Here is a 19,354-nt window from a genome sequence, read left to right on the forward strand (position 1 = left end):
AAAAAACAAAACCCAGCTGAAAAATGATCAAGAAGCCAGATGCCATGCTGCACACTTATACTCAGTTCTTGGGAGGCTGAGACAGGAGGACTGCAGGTTGGAGGGCAGCTTAGCAAATAATGAAACTCTCATTAACCTAGCAAGACTCTGTTTCAAAATAAAAACAAAGCCGGGTATGGTGGCGCACGCTCATAATTCCAGCATTTGGGAGCCTGAGACCAGAGGATCACTGTTCACCGACAGCCTCAGCTCTTAGGCCCTCCACAACTCAGTGAGACCCTGTTTCAAAATAAAGAATAAAAAATAGGATTGCAGGTTCAAAGCTCGGAGATTGAATGGCCCTGGGTTCCATCCCCAGTACCGCTAAATAAATAAATAAATAAATAAATAAATAAATAAAATAGGCTGGGAGTGTAGCTCAGCAGAATTACCCCTGGGTTCAGTATACACACAAAAAAACCCCAAAAACAAAAAATCAAAAAAACCCAAACAACAACAACAGAGACAGAGAATCCAGAAACAGACCACATCAGTGAAGGTAGAATAGTTTTCTGATGAATAGTGCTCAGTTAGATTTCCAAATATAAAAAAACCCAACTTTAATTCATACCTCCTACCATATATGTAGCTGTTAACCCAAAGTGGATCAATGATATGAATGTAAATCTAAAACCTTGAAATAGAACAAAAGTGTAGAAAATTCTTTGTGATCTTGGATTAGGCAACAATTTCTTAGATATGATGCCAAAAGCACAATACACAGAAAACCAAATTAATAAAATGGCATCATAAAATTAAGAATTGGTCTTGGAAAGAAAAACACTATTAAGAGAATGCAAAGACTAGTCCCAGACTTGGAGAAAATATTCCAAATCTCTCAATCAATCTCTCTCTCTCTCTCTCTCTCTCTCTCTCTCTCTCTCTCTCTCACACACACACACACACACACACACACACACACACACACACGACTCCCAAGTCTCAGACTCCCAAGTACTAGGATTAAAAGTGTGGTGGTGCATGCTTGTAATCCCAGCATTTGAGAGGCTGAGACTGGAGGATCACGGTTTACAGACAGCCTCAGCTACTACTTAGTGAGGCCCTTTGCAACCCAGTGAGACCCTGTCCCAAAGTAAAGAAGAAAAAAAATAGGGCTGGGGGTGTAGCTTAGAGGTAGAATGCCCCTGGGTTCCATCCCCAGTACCACAAAAACAGAAACACCTCCATAATATGATACCAAACAATCCAATTAAAATGGGCAAAATGTTTGAACAGACACCACCAAAAAAGATGTATCACTGGCAAGTAAGTACATGAAAAGATTGCTCAACATTATTATTCACTGGGGAAATACAAATTAAAGCCATAATGAGATAAAACTACACACATATTAGAATGGTTAAAATATAAAAGATCGGTTAATTAAGTTTTAGAAAGAATGTAGGGCAAATGGAACTTTCATATACTGGCAACAGAGACGTAAAATGTACTCCACTTGGGAGTTTTTAAAAATGATATGGACATACCTATTATATGAATCACAAAATCCATTGCTAGGTTTACCCAAAGAAACAGAAAGAAATAAAAACATGTGACTATTCCTAGGTATTCGTCTTAGAGAAATAAGCATGTATGATAAGACTATCCATGTATGAATATTTATTTATTTGTTTTTGTAGTACTGGGGACTGAGCCTAGGGGCATTATACCTCTGAGCTACACCACTTGTCCTATTTTATACTTTATTTTGACCCAGGGTCTCACTAAGTTGTGGAGGGCCCCACTAAGTAGCTGAGGCTGGCTGTGAACTGGCAATCTTCCTCTCTCAGCCTTCCAAGTACTGGGAATCCAAGTGTGCACCACCATACCCGGTGTCATATATGAATATTTAAAGTCGTTTCATTTGTAATAGCATTGAACTGGAAACATCTTAGATGTCATCAACAGGTGAAAAGATAACTAGATTGAGGTACAACCTTACAATGGGATACTATTTATTGAGGGTAATGGATATATTTAGTATCTTAATTACAATTACAGTTTCATTGTTCTAAACATATGCCAAAACATCAGATACTAAACTTCAATTACTTACAGTTTATTATATATTAATAAAACTGTCCAAAATGATGAAAAAATATTTCATTCCAACCATCCTAAGACTTTTTTTTTTCCGGTACTGGGAATGAATCCAGGAGCATTCTACCTCCAAGCAACACCACTAGCCCTATTTTTTATTCTTTATTTTGAAACAGGGTCTCACTAAGTTGTAAAGGGCCTCACTAAGTAGCGGAGGCTGTCTGCGAACCACGATCCTCCTGTCTCAGCCTCCCAAATGCTGGGATTACAAGCATGGGCCACCATGCCCGGCCCTAAGACTTTTTATATAATTAATTTAACAAATATTTTAGGCTACTACTAATTTGACAAGCATTGTTCAGATACTGGAAATAAGAAGAATCCCTAATTTCCCTCTGTAAGCCATCCTAAAGACCACTGCTGAATCAGTTTGTCCCAAAGGTGCCACTAATCATATTTTGTTTAAGCACCTTTAAGACTTCTCTAATTCTCATTACTAAATGTAGTATTAGCTCTATATTCTGGCATTACAGAGCTTCCCCAATGTATCATAAACCCACCTTGCTCTCATTGTTTAATTTTTATTTTTCTGCAGTACTGGGGATTGAACCCAGGGGCATTCTACCTCTAAGCTATGCCCCAAGCCCTATTTTTTTATTCTTCATTATTTTTTATAGAACTGGGGGTTGAACCCAGGGGCATTCTACCTCTGAGCCATACCTCCAGCCCTATTTTAGTCTTTATTTTGAGACAGGGTCTCACTAAGTTGCTGAGGACCTCACTAAGTAGTTGAGGCTGATCTTGAACCTGTAATCCTCCTGTCTCAGCCTCCCAAGTACTGGGATTACCAGTGTGTGCTACCACGTCCAGCTATTTTATTCTTTATTTGAAACAGGGTTTCATTAAATTGCCAAGGACCTCACTAAGTAGCTGAGGCTGGCCACGAACCTGTGATCCTCTTGTCCCAGCCTTCCAAGTACTAGAATTACAAGTGTACACCAGCATGCCCAGCTTTTTAATATGCTTTTACTGGTGCATTATGGTCTCATATCATAATGTAAATCGCAGTGATAGTGACATACATGCTCACAGCATTTGCTGGGCTTTCCCTCAGCTCCCTCCCAATGTCTGCCCCAAATATCAGAGCCTTCTTACTGCCTTTTCTGATTTCCCCAAACTTTCACTTTCTATGACTGGCTAAACTCACTTAACACAATGTTCCTCAGGTCCATCCATTTTCCTGCAAATGACATAGTTTTGTTCTTTACTGCTGAGTAGAATTCCACTGTGTGTATATCTCATAATTTTGTAATCAGTTCATCTGTTGATGGACACCAAGATTGGTTTCATAATTTGGCTATTGTGATTTGTGCTATGAACATGGATATGCATACATCATTACAATTTTATGACTTCAGCCCCTTTGGAAAGATACCCAAGAATGGTATAGCTGGATCATATGGTAGGTCCATTCCCAGTTTTCTGAGGAATCTCCACACTGATCTCCATAGCAGGTGAACTAGTTTGCACTCCCACCAACAGTGTAAAAGAATTCTAACTGCCCCACTCTCACGAGCATTTATTGTTTTCTTGCTTCTTGATGATTGCCATTCTGATAGGGGTTCGATGGAATCTCAGTGTAGTATTGATGTGCATCTTTCTGATTGCTAATGATGCTGATTTTTTTTTTCATGTATTTATTGGACATTTGTGTTTCTTCTTTTGTGAAGTGTCTACCTTGGTCTTTTCACTGCCTCTTTATTTGTACATGAGAGAAGCTCCAGTCTCGAATGTGTTTCCTTTCCTTTCATTATGCTGTCTCCTTTTCTTGGAATGTTGCCCTTCTCCCTGTATAGGTATCCTTCTACCTTTTAATGTCTCTCCCAAATGTCAGCCCCTTCTTGATGCCTTTTCTGATTTCCCCAACCACAAGTATCTCTTGTTCACATTTCCCTCCTGTGATTTTTCTCAATGGGAAAAACTCTTCTTCCTCATCTTTTCATTATCTGCTAGATGGTGGTATAGGGCTTTGTAGAGAGGATACAATTCATAACTTTTTAGTATGCTGAATTACTTTATTTTTATATTTTATATGAAAGTTGTCTGAGAGCAAAGGAAGATAAGCATAAAGATAGAATAAGTAAATATTAGAAGTTATCTTGTTCCAAAAAGCAATGATATTCCTCATAATATATGGAATAACGCCAGGTGTGGTGGCACATGCTTGTAATCCTAGCATTTGGGAGACTGAGACTGGAGGATCGTGGTTCGAGGACAGCCTCAGCTACTTAGTGAGGCCCTCTGCAACTTAGGAAGACCCTGTTTCAAAATAAAGAATAAAAAAATAGGGCAGGGGGTGTAGCTCGGAGGTCAAATGCCCCTGGATTCCATCCCCAGACCCGCCCCCCCCCAAATATATATGGAATAATCTGACTAAAACTGAAAATATAGCCTATGCTTGAAAAAAACCTGATTTTTACAATTTCATAGATTTTTTTGTGTGTGTATGTGTGGGGGTACTAGGGATGGAACCCAGGGATATTCTACCTCCAAGCTACAACCCAGCCCTATTTTTTATTCTTTTATTTTGAAATAGGGTCTCACTGAGTTGCAGAGGGCCTCACTAAGTAGCTGAGGCTGTCCTCGAACTATGATCCTACGGTCTCAGCCTCTCAAATACTGGGATAACAAGCATACACAGCACGCCCGGCTCAATTTCAAAGACTTGTAAAAGCAAGTCTTTCCCAAGTGATTTGAATTCTTTAAAAACTCACTTGCCTGGGTATCTGCAGAGCCAACGTGAGCAGAACTTTTAATACAGGGAAGAGGTATGCTTCTCCCCTTCTCAGCACCAACTAGAGTCAGAGACCCTGCCTCTGCAGAGGGCTTTGGTTAGAATTCTTAGGAGGGAACCAGAGTGTCTGGAAAATAATGAAGTTTCAGAAAACTGGTGACCACCTCACCTCCGGGTTTATGATTTGTTAGGACTGGTTGGTACCCATCAAATGATGTCAAAATGACAAATTATGATCTCAAGCTGAGTGTGTTGGTGCGCACCTATCAATCCCAGTGACTTGGGAGGCTGAGACAAGAAGATGGCAAGTATGAGGCCAGTCTTGGCAACTTAGTGAGAGTCTATCTCAAAATACAAAGGGCTGGGGATGTAGCTCAGTGAGAGGCCCCAGGGGTTAATCATCATCATTACAAAAATAAATGAGTAGCCGGGCGTGGTGGCGCTGGCACACGCTTGTAATCCCTGTGCTTGGGAGGTGGAGACAGGAGGATCACGCAGGTTCGAAGCCAGCCCCGCTGGCTTAAGAGACCCTGTTTCCAAATAAAAAGTATAAAATAGGTCTGGGAGCATAGCCCGGAGATAGAAGGGCTTCTAGGAACCCCAGTACCACACACACAAAAAAAGAGTAAACAAGTCGTAATAAAAAAATTAGAGAAAAAAAAAACCAGCACAGGGGAAGAGTCTCATTGGATGAAGTATGAAGGAAACCAGATACAAATTCCGCAAGTCCACTACCAGTGGAGTCACACAGGACATGCTTAATTTCTCTACCAGTGAGTTGTGAGAATATGTATGAAAGTCTGTCTTCCAAGGTAATTTGTTGGAGATTCAATGTTCAGGGATTTTATTGGTGTTGGACATGTAGGCACGCTTTGCCTAGCATGGACCAAAACTCCAGAATCCCAGAGGGAAGGCTGGTGTTCAGCATAAACAGCACTGTCTACAGAATGTTTAGCGCTGGGTCATTCTTATCTGTTGAAGAATGTGGGAACACTTCCAAAACCCAAGTTTCCAGGTGTCAGCCAAGGGCCAGGCTTGTCTAAGGTATTAATACTCTTTTGCACAGGGATATATTGAAAATGTCTTTTTTTAATATAAAAATCTTACTTTCAGGATTTTAAAAAAGCAAATAGTATGAAATAGAGTACAGTTATATACACTAAGATGCTCTCACAATATTAAATTAGTTAAAAATGTCAACAAAGCCAGGTGTGGTGGTGCATCCTGGTAATCCCAGTACGTGGGAGGCTGAGACAGGAGGATTGCGCAGGCTTGAAGCCAGCCTCAGCTACTGAGTGAGGCTCTCAGCAATGTAGTAAGACCCTGTTTCTAAATAAAATATAAAATAGGTCTGGGAGTGTATCCCAGAGGTAGAAGGCACATGGGTTCCATCCCCAGTACCCCCCAGCCAACAAAGCAGCTGAAATTATGAAATAAATCAGTAAATTATAGTATAATAGTGTGAAGAAACAGTAAATAACCATTAGAATTATATTTTGAAAGCTTCTAATGAAAAAGAATAAATCAAGATGCTAAATGTAATTTATATACAATAATAACTCAAAAATGGGAGAAATACAGGATAAAATCTAGAAAGAAGTACACTAAACTGAGTTGGTGCCTGCTGGTAATCCCAGTATATGGGAGGGTGAGACAAAAGGATCTCAAGTTCAAAGCCACCTGCAGCACTTACTGAGGCTTTCAGCAACCTAGTGATCCTGTTTTCAAATAACAAAATAAAATCAGGCTGGATTTGTAGCTTGGAGGTAGAATACTTCCGGGTTCAATCCCCAGTGCAAAAAAGAAAAAAGAAAGAAAAAAAAGAAAGAGAAGCCAGGCTTGGTGGCGCACGATTGTAATTCTAGCACTTGGGAGGCTGAGACAGGAAAATCCAGGTTTGTGGCTGGCCTCAGCTACTTAGTGATGCCCTCGCAACTTAGTGAGACCCTGTTTCAAAATAAAGAATAAAAAATTGGGCTGGGGGTGTAGCTCAGAGGTAGAACGCCCCTGGTCAATCCCCAGCACCAAAAAAGAAAAAGAAGAAAGGAAAAAAAAAAAAAAGAAAAAAGTATACTAGCCAAGCATGTTACTGTAAGCCTATAATCCCAGTACTTGGGAAGCTGATTGGAAGACTACAGGTTCAAGACCAATCTCAGCAACTTAGTGAGACTATCAGCAACCTAGTGGGACCCTATGTCAAAACAAATAATAAAGCCGGGCGTGGTGGCACATGCTTGTCATCCAAGCATTCAGGAGGCTGAGACCGGAGGATCGTGGTTCGCGGACAGCCTCAGCTACTTAGTGAGGCCCTCTGCAACTCATGTGAGATCTGGTTTCAAAATATGGAATAAAAAAATAGGGCAGAAGATGTAGCTGGAAGGTCAAATGCCCCTGGATTCCACCCCTATACCCACCCCCCCACACAAATAAATAAAATAAAAAAGAGCTGGGGTGTAGTTTCTGGGTTCCATCCTAGAAGTGTCACAAAGGAGGAGGAGAAAGAGGAAAGAGGGAGAAGAAGAGAGGGGATTTTTCTTTTTTAATTTTTGGCAGAACTGGGGATTGAACCCAGGGGTATTCTACTTCTGAGCTACACACCCAGCCCTATCTAAGTTGCAAAGGTAACTAAGTAACTGAGGCTAGCTTCCAACATGTGGTCCTCCTATCTCAGCCTCCCAATTATAAGCAATTATAAGCATGTACCACCATACCTAGCTGGGAGACATTTATTTATTTATTTATTATTTATGTATTTATTTTTGCAGTACTGGGAATGGAACTCAGGGGCATTTTACCTCTGAGCTACACCCCCATCCCTATTTTTTATTCTTTATTTTGAAATAGGGTTTCACTGAGTTGCAAAGGGCCTCACTAAGTAGCTGAGGCTGTGCTTGAACTGTGATCCTCCTGCCTCAGCCTCCCGAATGCTGGGATTACAAGCCTGAGTCACCACACCCAGCTGGAAGGAGACTTTTATAATCGTGATTTATTTTGCGGGGATTTTTTTATACCTCTTATCTTTTTTCTATGCCTTTAATTTTATTTAATAAACATGTATTTGCTTTCCTAATCATTAAAGAAGTTATAATAAGATAATTAAAAATTGTTTTGGTAATAAGTATTGACTCTACAGGTGCTTTGCCACTGAGCGACATCCCTCTCTCTTTCAATTTTTTGAGACAGGGTCTACTATTTTGTGATCTTGCCTCAACCTCCTGAGTAGCTGGGTTTATGGGTATGTGCCACTGTGCCCAGCTCAGAAAAGATTTTAGATATTAAGGAGTGAACCCAAAGTAAATTTTGTTAAATGTAAAATATTTAGTAAGTACAGTGAATAACAGAGCTTAACTGGGGAACTCAGATGGCAAATAACCACTTAAAATGTAACTTTTCTATTTAACATACTTCTTTCTTCACTTAGTTGCCACAGAGAAAACAGGTAGACAGCGGGAAGATATCGTCTCACAAACAGCAAACAAAGCACAATGGCTAATTTTTATTGTAGGAAAGAAGCGGTTCACAAACCACTAGCACATGCAAACAAATAAAAATATTTTTTAATGGGAAGAACAGAGAACAAGTTTCCTAAGTTACTTTACATGTTTCCATGGTCGCAGTTATCTACAATCTGTTAAGTACCAGAAATTTAAGTTATAAATTTTCATTGCTTTAAGGAGAATTAGGTAATTACAAACTTTTTTGGGAAGAAGGTGATTTCTAGCTTATCCAGTTCCAATTCCCCTGTTTGCTTTAATGTATCCACCCCAGTCACATAGATCCCACAGCTCAGAAAGCTAGATTCCTACTGGGTTCTCCATCCCTGCATTAAGCTGCCATATAGAAAACAGACCCCTATTGTGCACTCTTATCCCCAGAGAGAAGACATGGGTTGCAGCTTATTTTAAATCCCAAAGCAATTCTTCTGTGTACTGAATGGCCCAAGGCAATGGAGGCTGAGCAAGAGACCCACAGAGTGGGCCTCACTTCCCACAGGGTCTCCGCTGGTGGTGGCTTCCCAGTCCTGCCAGAACAGGGCAACCTTGAAGGCACTCCATGTGGGGGCAGTGCTTCTCAAAAGTACAATGGCAAGGCACACTTAAAAAAAAAAGTCAGAATTTTTCTGGTTAGGAAGGGAAATGTGGTTAACTTAAATTAGATCTGGGGCCCAAATGGAGGCACCAAGGAGCACCCCACTGCTGGGGGTCAACTCTTTGTTTCCACTATTAAAAAAGAACCATGCTTTAAATGGCTTAACTCTATTCAGGATCTTAACGCTTAAAAAAGGCTCAAGTGCGTTAAGGGCTGTGTCTGGGGAGGTTGATGGGGAAAGAAGCCAGATGAGTAAAGCACTGCTGCCGACTCCTTCGAGTACGCTCTATTGGCTGAAGAGAACGTCAGCAAGTGGCGCTCGCTCAGCGGCGGTTCTAACACACGTGATCAAGAGGCCTCCAAAGTCTTCTTCGCTCCCTCTCACTTTCCCAGGAAGACACAGACTGTATCAGAAGCAGCATGGGCTTAGTATAAAAACAGATTCACCCTGACACTCAAAACATGCATTGACTAACACTTTTCAGATGCTACGCCACCCTTCCCAGCCTAGGTGATTGTGAACAAAAAAGATAGAGGTCAGCTGTAAAGCGCCACCTCATCATTGATCACTCTTGTTGCTATTAGGCCAGACCATCATATAGAAATACTTGACAAATCTTCACCAAGTTATTAATGAACTGGACTAATTAGAGTGGGCAGTGGTAAGAGTAGATAAATTACGAGCATAAGCCAACATTAACACTTTCATTTAAAAATGAATAGATATTTAACTGTAAAATACTAATATATTGTATGGCACTAAGTTGAACACCTAAGAAATATCCCAGAGGAAAACCCCCTCAATTGCGCAAACAGGTCACTATCATCAACATCTGGTGAGACCTCACGGATGGCAAGATGGAGGCTACACATCATATTTCATTAGTAGGGAGTAGAAAAAGAAGTTAAGAGCCCAGGCTCTTGAGTTCAAATTCCAGCTGACCAATGTTTTCTAAACCTCAGTTTTCATATCTGAAAAATGGGAACAGTAGTAATACCTACTGCTCATGATTTCTGTAAAGATTAAAGGAAGAAACACAGGCAAGTCGTTTACCACAATGTACTTGCTTAGCTGCCATTGTCCTTATCATATTTTATCAAGGTAACTACTAGATCAGAAGCCACTCTTTTGACAATTTGATGTCAACCCTCAGTCACAGCAGAGAGCCCACTTGTCTTTGAGAAAGCCTGCAAAGAGTGTCCAGTGTGATGACTCAGCTTGTGAGGTCCCGGCATATCAACAGACTGCTTAGGTGAGGTAGGATGCGCCTCGTGGGCACTGTGATTCCCCGAACCAAACGTTAGCAGATGTCCAAGGTGTAGTTTTTCATACTTCACCAACTACTCTCGAAATCATTTAGAGTCCCTGGGTTATATTTTAAATTGATTTTTAAAAAATCCAAGTTAGAGCTGGGCGTAGTGGTGCACGCTTATAATCCCAGAATTTGGGAGGTTGAGACTGGAGGATCATGGTTCATGGACAGCCTCAGCTACTCAGTGAGGCCCTCCACAACTTAGTGAGACCCTGTTTCAAAATAAAGAATAAAAAATAGGGCTGGAGGCTGGGTGTGCTGGCACACATTTGTAATCCCAGCATTTGGGAGGCTGAGATAGGAGGATCGCGGTTCATGGACAGCCTCAGCTACTTAGTGAGGTCCTCTGCAACTCAGGGAGACCCTGTTTTAAAATAAAGAATAAAAAAACTAGGGCTGGAGGTGTATCTTGGAGGTAGAATGCCCCTGGGTTCCATCCTTAGTATCGGAAAAAAAAAAAAAATTTCAAGTTACCCTAGTCTCACTTCTATTAAAATGAAAATGTTAATGCTTAGCATGTGTGCACACACTCATATTTTTTCTAATTTGCAGTGAGTGAGATCTTGCTAATACAGAAGCTAAAGAAGTTAGAAAATGAAACACTGGGAGAGGGGGTCCCTTATAATAGTCTATACCATGGCAAATGGTGGTGGTGGTCAATGAAGCGATTACTTCACATCTAATCTCCTACTGAAATAACTGCATTTTAAGGAAATAAAACCTAACCTTTCTTGAGATGTCTTGCTAAATGAGTCAAAAAATCTTAATTCTAGACATAGAAAATTAATCAAAATAACCCAACTGCAACCATCCTACTTCTTATCACAGAGAATCTAATAATGCAATAAATTCTGGATTTGGGGCACAAAAGACATTCCATTTCCACCTCTCAGGCAGCCACTGGACTGAGCCCATGATCCATTTTTGTAGGATATGAAGGCCTTTCCTCTAGGGAAGGCTGAGCGAGTCCATCCACCTAAGCACAAGCTGCTCCTCAGCCGGTACCTCGGGACAGAGCCCCCTGCTGGCCAGAGCAGCGGGGCAGCCACTGGACTGCTGCAGCCAAAGGACTGTGAATTCAGCCAGAGAAGAGGTAGTTGTAACTGGTTAAATCTGTTATGTACTAGGCATAAGGCTAGGAATTTGTAAAAATTCTAAAAACTAATCTAAAAAAAAAAGTCATGTACAGTTTAAACACAAAACAAGAATGACATTTTTACTCATCAATTGCAGTTGTGCCCTGAGTGCTTCTAATCTAACATTTTACGATGACTCTGAAATTCTTTACCTTGGCTGAAGTAGAATTTTCATGGTATACTCCTTGCACCAAGTCCATCAGAGCACTTGCTAAAAGTTCCACAACCTAAAACACAAGAAGAAAAAATTAAAAGCCCCACTGAAAAAAATTATCTCCATTTTGTACCTCAGGATGTTGCAGAACGTGTCGCCATCAAGCAGGATTTGTGCTTGATAGGGGGGGGGGGAAGCAGGATCATGTGCAAAGATCCTGGCAAATGACACTGCCCACCTGGATATTAAAGCTGTGATCCAATTTTTTTTCAGTTATAATTCAAGCAAAAAAAAAATTAATAAGCAGAGTCATTTAACTAATAAACGTAAAAACCCAGTAAGAGCCATTTTGAACAGAAGCTTAAATTTCTGATAATGAATAAAATCTTAATCCAATTTATTTTTTGCATGTTTATTTCTGTCAGGTGAATACTTTTTCAGTATTCCCATTCTGGGAGCCATTACAATGCTAATTTTCATACTTAATATAGAAAGGAAAGCAACACCGAGAGAATGGTAAATCTTTCAAATGTATTCATTCTGTTGTACTTAAAATGCACTGTAGATATATTTGATGTAGGCCCCCTGGATCGAATGTACCATAAACACTGAAGATTTTTTACAGAAACACAATATTGAGATTTTATTCATCAAACCTGTATTATTTTCAAGACTCAGACTATTAAAATGAAAAAGAAGAATCAAGCAAAATCAAAAGCTTTGAACTTATTCCAGAGTGTAAAACAAGCAAAAACCCGTAAATGGTCTCTTTGGAACTACTGCACAATTTATAGCTGTTTGCACAAAGCATCTCAGTTCAAGAGGCTAAAGCAGCAGCATTAATGATAATGTTAAATACAGCCGTTTCAAACAAGAATTCTTCAAGCCAATCCCATCCACTCTTACAAAGTCTTAATATCTGATATATTTAACTTCCTACATTATGCAGTCCTGTATCTCATTTCCACTCTTCGCTTCCTAAAATTCAGCTTCGTTCTGATTGAATTAAAGGATTGTGTTTCAGCTTTTATCATTCTTGTAATTGAAGACGTTATTAAGCCAAAGGACACAGACCCCAGACAACAAGATGCTTCAGTCTCAGGTACTTGGTATTTAATACACATTTTCTTTAGAGGCAAATTATATTAATTTGTAGAAAGACTTGCTTTAAAATTTGAACACCCGAACATTTATCTCCAATTTTCTATTTACATTCATACTATGTAACACACACAGGGCTGCTGATATGGACATTTTGCTGATTAAAAGCATATTTTTTTCTAGCTCTGCAGATGGGTTAATTTGTAAGACCTATACAAAGTCTTTTTCTTTTTTAATCACATTGTCCTTTAGGTAACTAAATACTTAAGAAATATTGTAGCAATATGAGCTGCAGAGGAACTGGAAGGACAATGATCCTACAGTGTTACCAGATGTGTTGAGTTATTTAAGTGGGGAAGAGAGAAAAATGAATGGACTTTCCCCTGAAGGTATCAGATAAGCTTTATTCCCAAATCCAGGAGGATTGAGTATCGCCAATAGGTCTATGAAAGACTGTAACTAAATGCACAGCATCAGGTTGGATTACAGTTTATACAAGCAACATCCCGAGATTCCCCTGATGGCAAGACACATAATACAGATCAGTCACTCACTAAGAAATGTTATGGTTTTGAAACAGTTTGAGCTCTGAGACCAGTACCGGTAACGTGAAGAGGGATTCACAAAGAGAAAGTCCAAAATGAAATGTCAAAATGATGGCGTGAACTTTTAACAGCAGATCTGGCTCTGGATAACCAGGGCGTTCCTTTACTTCCCTGAAATTCCAGACCAGGCATATGCAACAAAAACATTTTGTTCTCAGACTCTCTTTTAATGCAACTAGTGAATATGGGCAGACTTGACTTAGAAGTTCTCAATTTATCGGTGACCTGTACTTACAAGTGGCCACACTTCAGAATATACCTCTGTAGCCAGTGACAGCCATTAAGGAGAAGGCTTCAGACTTCTCTGCATTAGCAAACCGAGGAAGGAAAGCAATCGTGAAAAATAGGAATCGTCCTGGGGATTGTCGTAGGCCAGGATGACTCGCCCATTGGCAAAGAAATCACTTCCCATTGCCTGAAATGCTTATTAATTCTAAAAATGATACAATCAGGCATGTGTTTAAGTACCCTCCTTTAACACTGTAGATATTTCTAGAAAGAATATGGGGATATCAGCTACTCATATTTAGTAGGATCATTGAAATGATCTGATCTTTCTCTCTCACTTGGTTTTTTGCCCAGGCATTCACCTGTTCAGATATGTGTTATACTTAAATATAAGAAAACACTTGTTTAATAACATTTCCCCCACCTCAGAATCTAGGGGAATGCTTTGTTCAAGTTATCAAAAGTGCTGGCAAGTATAATGGCAGCCAGACGAGAATCTAGAAGTCTAAAAGCCAGACCTGAGATTTCTTCACTTCTTGGTTCTAGACAAGAGCAACCATGTTCAGAAAAGTCCAATGACTTTTGTTCTTTATACCCAGGAAACAAGTGAATGCTTCCTACCAGAAAATGAAAATAGGCTAAAGGAGTCTCACTGATAGTCACTCTTGAAAGCCCAATAGCTTGGAGAACTTCAAGGAACAGAGCAGAACACCAGAGCTAGCGTCTCTAGGTTCTAGTTCAGGGCCTACTGCTAAGCTTGTTGTGAGATTGAGGCAAATTAATTTTGATCTCTGGTTTTCTTCAATTATAAAAATGAAGGGTGCTGGAAAAGATGATTCTTTAAGGTCCCTCTTAGCTCTAAAATTCTGAGCTCTTAGAAAAGCAAATCTCAGTGGTGGCACAGGCCTGTAATCTCAATACTTGGGAGGCTGAGACAGGAGAAAAGCAACCTAGAAACCCTCAGCAACTTAGCGAGACCCTGCTTCAAAATTTAAAAAATAAACCAGACGTGGTGGCTTATGCTTGTAACGCCAGCATTTGGAAGGCTGAGACAGGAAAGTCAGGGTTCACAGACAGCCTCAGCTACTTATTGGGACCCTGTTTCAAAATAAAGAATAAAAAAATAGGGCTGGAGGTATAGTTTGGAGGTAGAATGCCCTTGGATTTAACCCCTAGTACAAAAACAAACAAACAAACAAACAAAAAATCTCAGTATTTATAATTAGGCATTTAAGATTGGAAATAGTTTTTGTTGTTGTTTTATAGACTTCAATGTTGTTGTTTTATAGACTTCTCTGTCCATGCTATCATTTTTATCTGTCATTTTCACATGAACCTTTCCCTCTGTCTGAACTCTACTGGCCACTTTCTTTGCTAAAGTCCTGTTCCCAGCTCCTCCTGGTCCTAATATCTACAAGGATAATGAAACAGTCTTCATTTTTTTAAGGTGTTAAACTGGGAACCCACCTTACTAGCTACCAAAGAATTCCCTGTTGAGTCTCTGAAAGGTAACATCATTGAGTTCTGGTTTTTGAAGGGCTCCAATGCTTGGGAATAGTGACATCAAGCTTACTGCCAAGTAGCATGGAACAAATAATGGCACTAGTTGGTCATATCAGTTCCATCTCAGACAAGTAAATATGTAAAGCTTCAAGGAGAGAATTCATCATTCGGGAGGCTGAGACAGGAGGATAGCGGTTAGAGGACAGCCTCAGCTACTTAGTGAGGCTCTTTGTAACTCAGTGAGACCCGGTTTCAAAATAAAGAATAAACCGGGCGTGGTGGCGCACACTTGTAATCCCAGTACTTGGGAGGCTGAGACAGAAGGATCTCACAGGTTCGAAGCCAGCCTCAGCTACTTAATGAGGCTCTCAGCAACTTAGTGAGACCCTGTTTCCAAATAAAATATAAAAATAGGTCTGGGAGTGTAGGCTAGAGGTAGAAAGCCTCTGGGTTCCATCCCCAGTACTACAAAAACAAAACAAAACAGAAAAAAAAAATAAAAAAAAATAGAGCTGGGAGTGGAGCTTGGAGGTAGAATGCTCCTGGGTTCCACCCCATCCCCAGCACTGAAAAGAGAGGGGGGGAGGGGTGAATTTGTGTGCATACTCATAATCCAAATATCTGGGAGGCTAAGACAGGAGGACTGCAGGTTTGAGGCTAGCCTCAGCAATTAGTGACACCCTGTTTCAAAGTAAAAAATTAAAGTGGGCTGGGGGAAATGTGGCTCAGAGGTAGAATGAATGACCCTGGGTTTAATCTCCAATATATATATATAAAAAGAGGAAGACGAAGAGGAGGGGACTCTGGAACATGAGTATGAGCAAGTTCACTTACTATTTTTCTGTACTCTGTATTATTACTCAGTACAAGTCTTGAATAGATGAAGGGTATAGCATGGAAACCAAGATTATAGTGTTTTGGAAATTTCGTGTCCAAATATTTTAGAAGAAAGTAGGCTTTAGTTCAACAACAGAACACATGAAGTGATATTTTAAACCAAGGTTAGAAATTTCTGAAGCGTTGACTTATTGTATCCCGAAGCATGATTTCAGATTATATAACGGTCACCGTCAAGGCTGTAGCGATTATTTAGCCATCTGAAGAGCTATTAAACAGGAGCTGTTTCTTCCTTTCTGGTTTTCTGGTGATTGCAATAATAACAGCATTGCTTACCTATATGTAGAAATGCAAAAAAGGCTCTTCAATTTGTGTCATGTTTAAACTGGACTCTATAGCGGTGCTGTGGACTGTCCCTCCGTGTTCTGAGTGAGGTCGTACTGCGCAGTGAGCGGGCGGCGGCGAGCCTTCCCGGCGTCAGTGGTGGGAGCCGGCGACCCCTACGCCGCCCTGCCGCGGCCGTGGGGAGCAGGCTGCGACGCAGGGGAGCCAGTGGACCGCGTGCGTCCGACTCTTATTCTCAAGCCCTGTGAGCTCCCCTGCCTCACTCGCTACCCGCTCACCAGAGAGAAGCGATAGCGAGGACTCAGGTGCATCTGAATCTTAAGCCAGTCACAGATCTGAGGTAATCGACCCTTGCAATAAATTTCTTACATGGTAATTTAAGGGCACATTTCATCAATTTCAAAGGAATACATAATTGCTTCATTCTTATCTTCTGGCAGTTTAATTTTTGTTAACTGAAAAACTAAGATGATGACTATGCCCTCATCAAAGGTGTTGTGATAACTAGGCCCCGAGTTGTAATAAATTGTCTTTGCAAAATAAAAAATCTGAGAAAAGTTGAAGGATGTTTAGAGAAAAACAGTGAAAAAATTTTTTTTCACATTGCTCTATCTACAAAGATGTATGTGACACGTTCTTAAGGAAAACAACTGGTTAGAAAACAGAATAGTAAAACCAGAATGATGTCCATCTGTGCTAATGTATATAGAGAAAAATGTCTGAAAGGAGAAGACAACAAAATAATAATGTATAAGTGATAGCTCCTAAATGATTTTTAAATTAAAAAATGTTCTTCAGCCTTTATGATTTGCTTAACTTTATATTTGTTAAATTTACAACCACTTAAATATACTACGTGTTATATTTTATCCCCCTTTTATTGTACTGCTTTTATAATCAGATAAAACAATAACCCTATTTCCTCGGGTGTTGGAGGGGGGTTGATGAAGCAGATCCTGTTTTTAGTCTCAGAGAGCTTCAAGCTAAGCTATGTCCACAAATTGATTTATAGAATATTTCAGTCAATAGCATCTGGACTAGCAAAAACAAGATGAGGAAGTGGTGGTAAGCATTATGTGTAGACAAGTTGTGCCTTTCTCAATAAATGTGATTCAGGAAGACTGTCAGTTAGCATCTGACAGATGGGCTAGACTCGACGGCCCTGTAGCTGTGGAACTAGAACACCAGACCACTCGGGTTTGAGCAAGAGTGCCTACTGGAAAAGTAAAATACGACTGAATCTTTAGAAAGAATGATAACTAAAACAATGTGGCTCAATTAAAGCGTAATTCAGCATAATCCAAACCGATGAAATCTAAGGTAGTGTAGTTGTATTTTAGTTCACTTTCGAAAGGTTACTGTGTAACTTAATTTGCTTAGTGTATAAGAATTGTGGAGGCCATTACACATTTACAATTTTCTTTCAAAAATCTGCCCTTGAAGGTTTATTTTAATGACAGTTTCTACTACAGCATGGAATAACAAAACAACATGTGATCCATCACTCTATTTGGGAGGCAATGAACGCGGAGCCCCTCAACCTTTACCACTCTTAACAGCTGCGAGCCAAGTTCACGGCCGTGTGTGTGCATCTGCAGTGCTGACGGCATTAATTACACACACATTTATCACCCTCCTGCCTCCACCCCCAGGAACAGAGCAATGTAGGAGGCAGAAGCAAAAGTAAAAACACCCTTGGGGCAGAATAAATTTTCATATACATCTTGGGAGGAATGAATTTAGCATAAATATGTCCTTTTTAAAGAGCTTTGACATTTGAAGGCATACTGTCAAGAATTCTTCCTAAGCCACAAAAACTGTATTATTGGGAAACACTTTATTAAACATCCCTTCATAGGCAGAGATGCAGAGCGGGCCAAGGGTGAGCAGAGCAGTTAGTGATACTGTTTAGTTCCTCTTTGCTTAAATGAAACACAAGTTATCTGAGAGATACGAGTGAAGATCACCACGGTGAGGCAGAGTGGGTAAAGGAGTAGCGCCCTCCCACAGAGACCAATGCTAACACCTGACATGTGTAAGAAACCTTATAATTTAGAACTGGGTTCAAGAGCCGGGCGTGGTGGTGCAAGCCTGTAATCCCAGTACTTGGGAGGTTGAGACGCGAGGATCATAGATTTGAGGACAGCCTCAGCAAGTAGAGTCTTACTAAACTATCAAGACTCTGTTTCTAAATAAGAAAAAAATCAAGCTGAGGGTGTAGCTTGAAGGTAAAATGCCTCTGAATTCAACCACCAGTACCATAAAAATCCAAAAAACCAAAAAAACTGGTTTTAAGTAAACCAGCTCTTCCAGGAGTGTTCGATTCGCAGCCAGAGCTTCCAGGTTGGCAGCCTCAGTGGAGAAGCAACCTCTGAAGAGCGCAGGGGATGGCGGCAGTGGCCAAATCCGGGGACGGCGACTCAGCCACCACCTGGGCACAGTCAGCCCAGATGAGCCGGCTCTGCCTGCTGACGAATCCAAACGAGCGGCTCTGACGGAGCCCCGCTCGAGCCCAGGAAGGACCGGCTCCGCTCCTTCCTATCACAAGGACCAGGTTTACTGAAGACAAGGATGAAAGTCCGGTTGCAGTGGACACGCCGCGAACGCGCAGGAGTCCTGGAGGAAGCTCCTCGCTCCGCTGTTTGAAGGAGCCTTGTCAACGCTGCCAAGTGTGTGAGGCCTTGCTTATTCGTGGGAGGGACGGCAATCTGTTCCACTGAGCTGGAAGTTCTTTCTGGCTACGGAGAGGGAAGTGGCACTACCAACAGGACAGGTGCATGGAAAACTAGGCAAATTGATAATCTTCATTTTTAATTTAGAACAGCTGATACACTGGTTTATAAACTACTGGTAACACTTGTCAAAAAGGTTTCAGGAAAATCCAGTGAACTAAACAAAGGTATACAATGGCCACTGACAGGACTTGAAAAAAACAGGTCCTCAAGTTGAGGAAAATGGTTTGAATATAAAGTGTTGGGATTTAGTTTTATTACTACCCACTTTCCATCAATACTTGCTGACAGCCTCCTATATGCCTGGCACTGTACTAATGAAACTAGTCCCATCAGGGCAGGGTTACAGTTTAAGGCACTGTCATAAAATTGATCTAGTACCGTGGTGGTGCACGCTTGTAATCCCCGCGCTTGGGAGGCAGAGACAGGAGGATCGCG

General features: G+C 40.7%; 1 protein-coding gene across 1 annotated transcript in view; it reads right to left on the reverse strand.

Annotated features, from left to right (window-relative positions):
* Positions 1-19,354, reverse strand: part of PDSS2 (decaprenyl diphosphate synthase subunit 2) — a gene marked incomplete at both ends in the record, with an annotated part of 286,459 nt that overhangs the window by 104,232 nt on the left and 162,873 nt on the right. Inside the window, one exon of the mRNA XM_080700610.1 lies at positions 11,564-11,638. Coding sequence (XP_080556736.1) covers positions 11,564-11,638 — 75 coding nt within the window. The remainder of the gene's footprint in view (positions 1-11,563; positions 11,639-19,354) is intronic.

Source organism: Muscardinus avellanarius, assembly GCF_963383645.1.
Source record: "Muscardinus avellanarius genome assembly, chromosome: 8".
Taxonomy (NCBI): Eukaryota; Metazoa; Chordata; class Mammalia; order Rodentia; family Gliridae; genus Muscardinus; species Muscardinus avellanarius.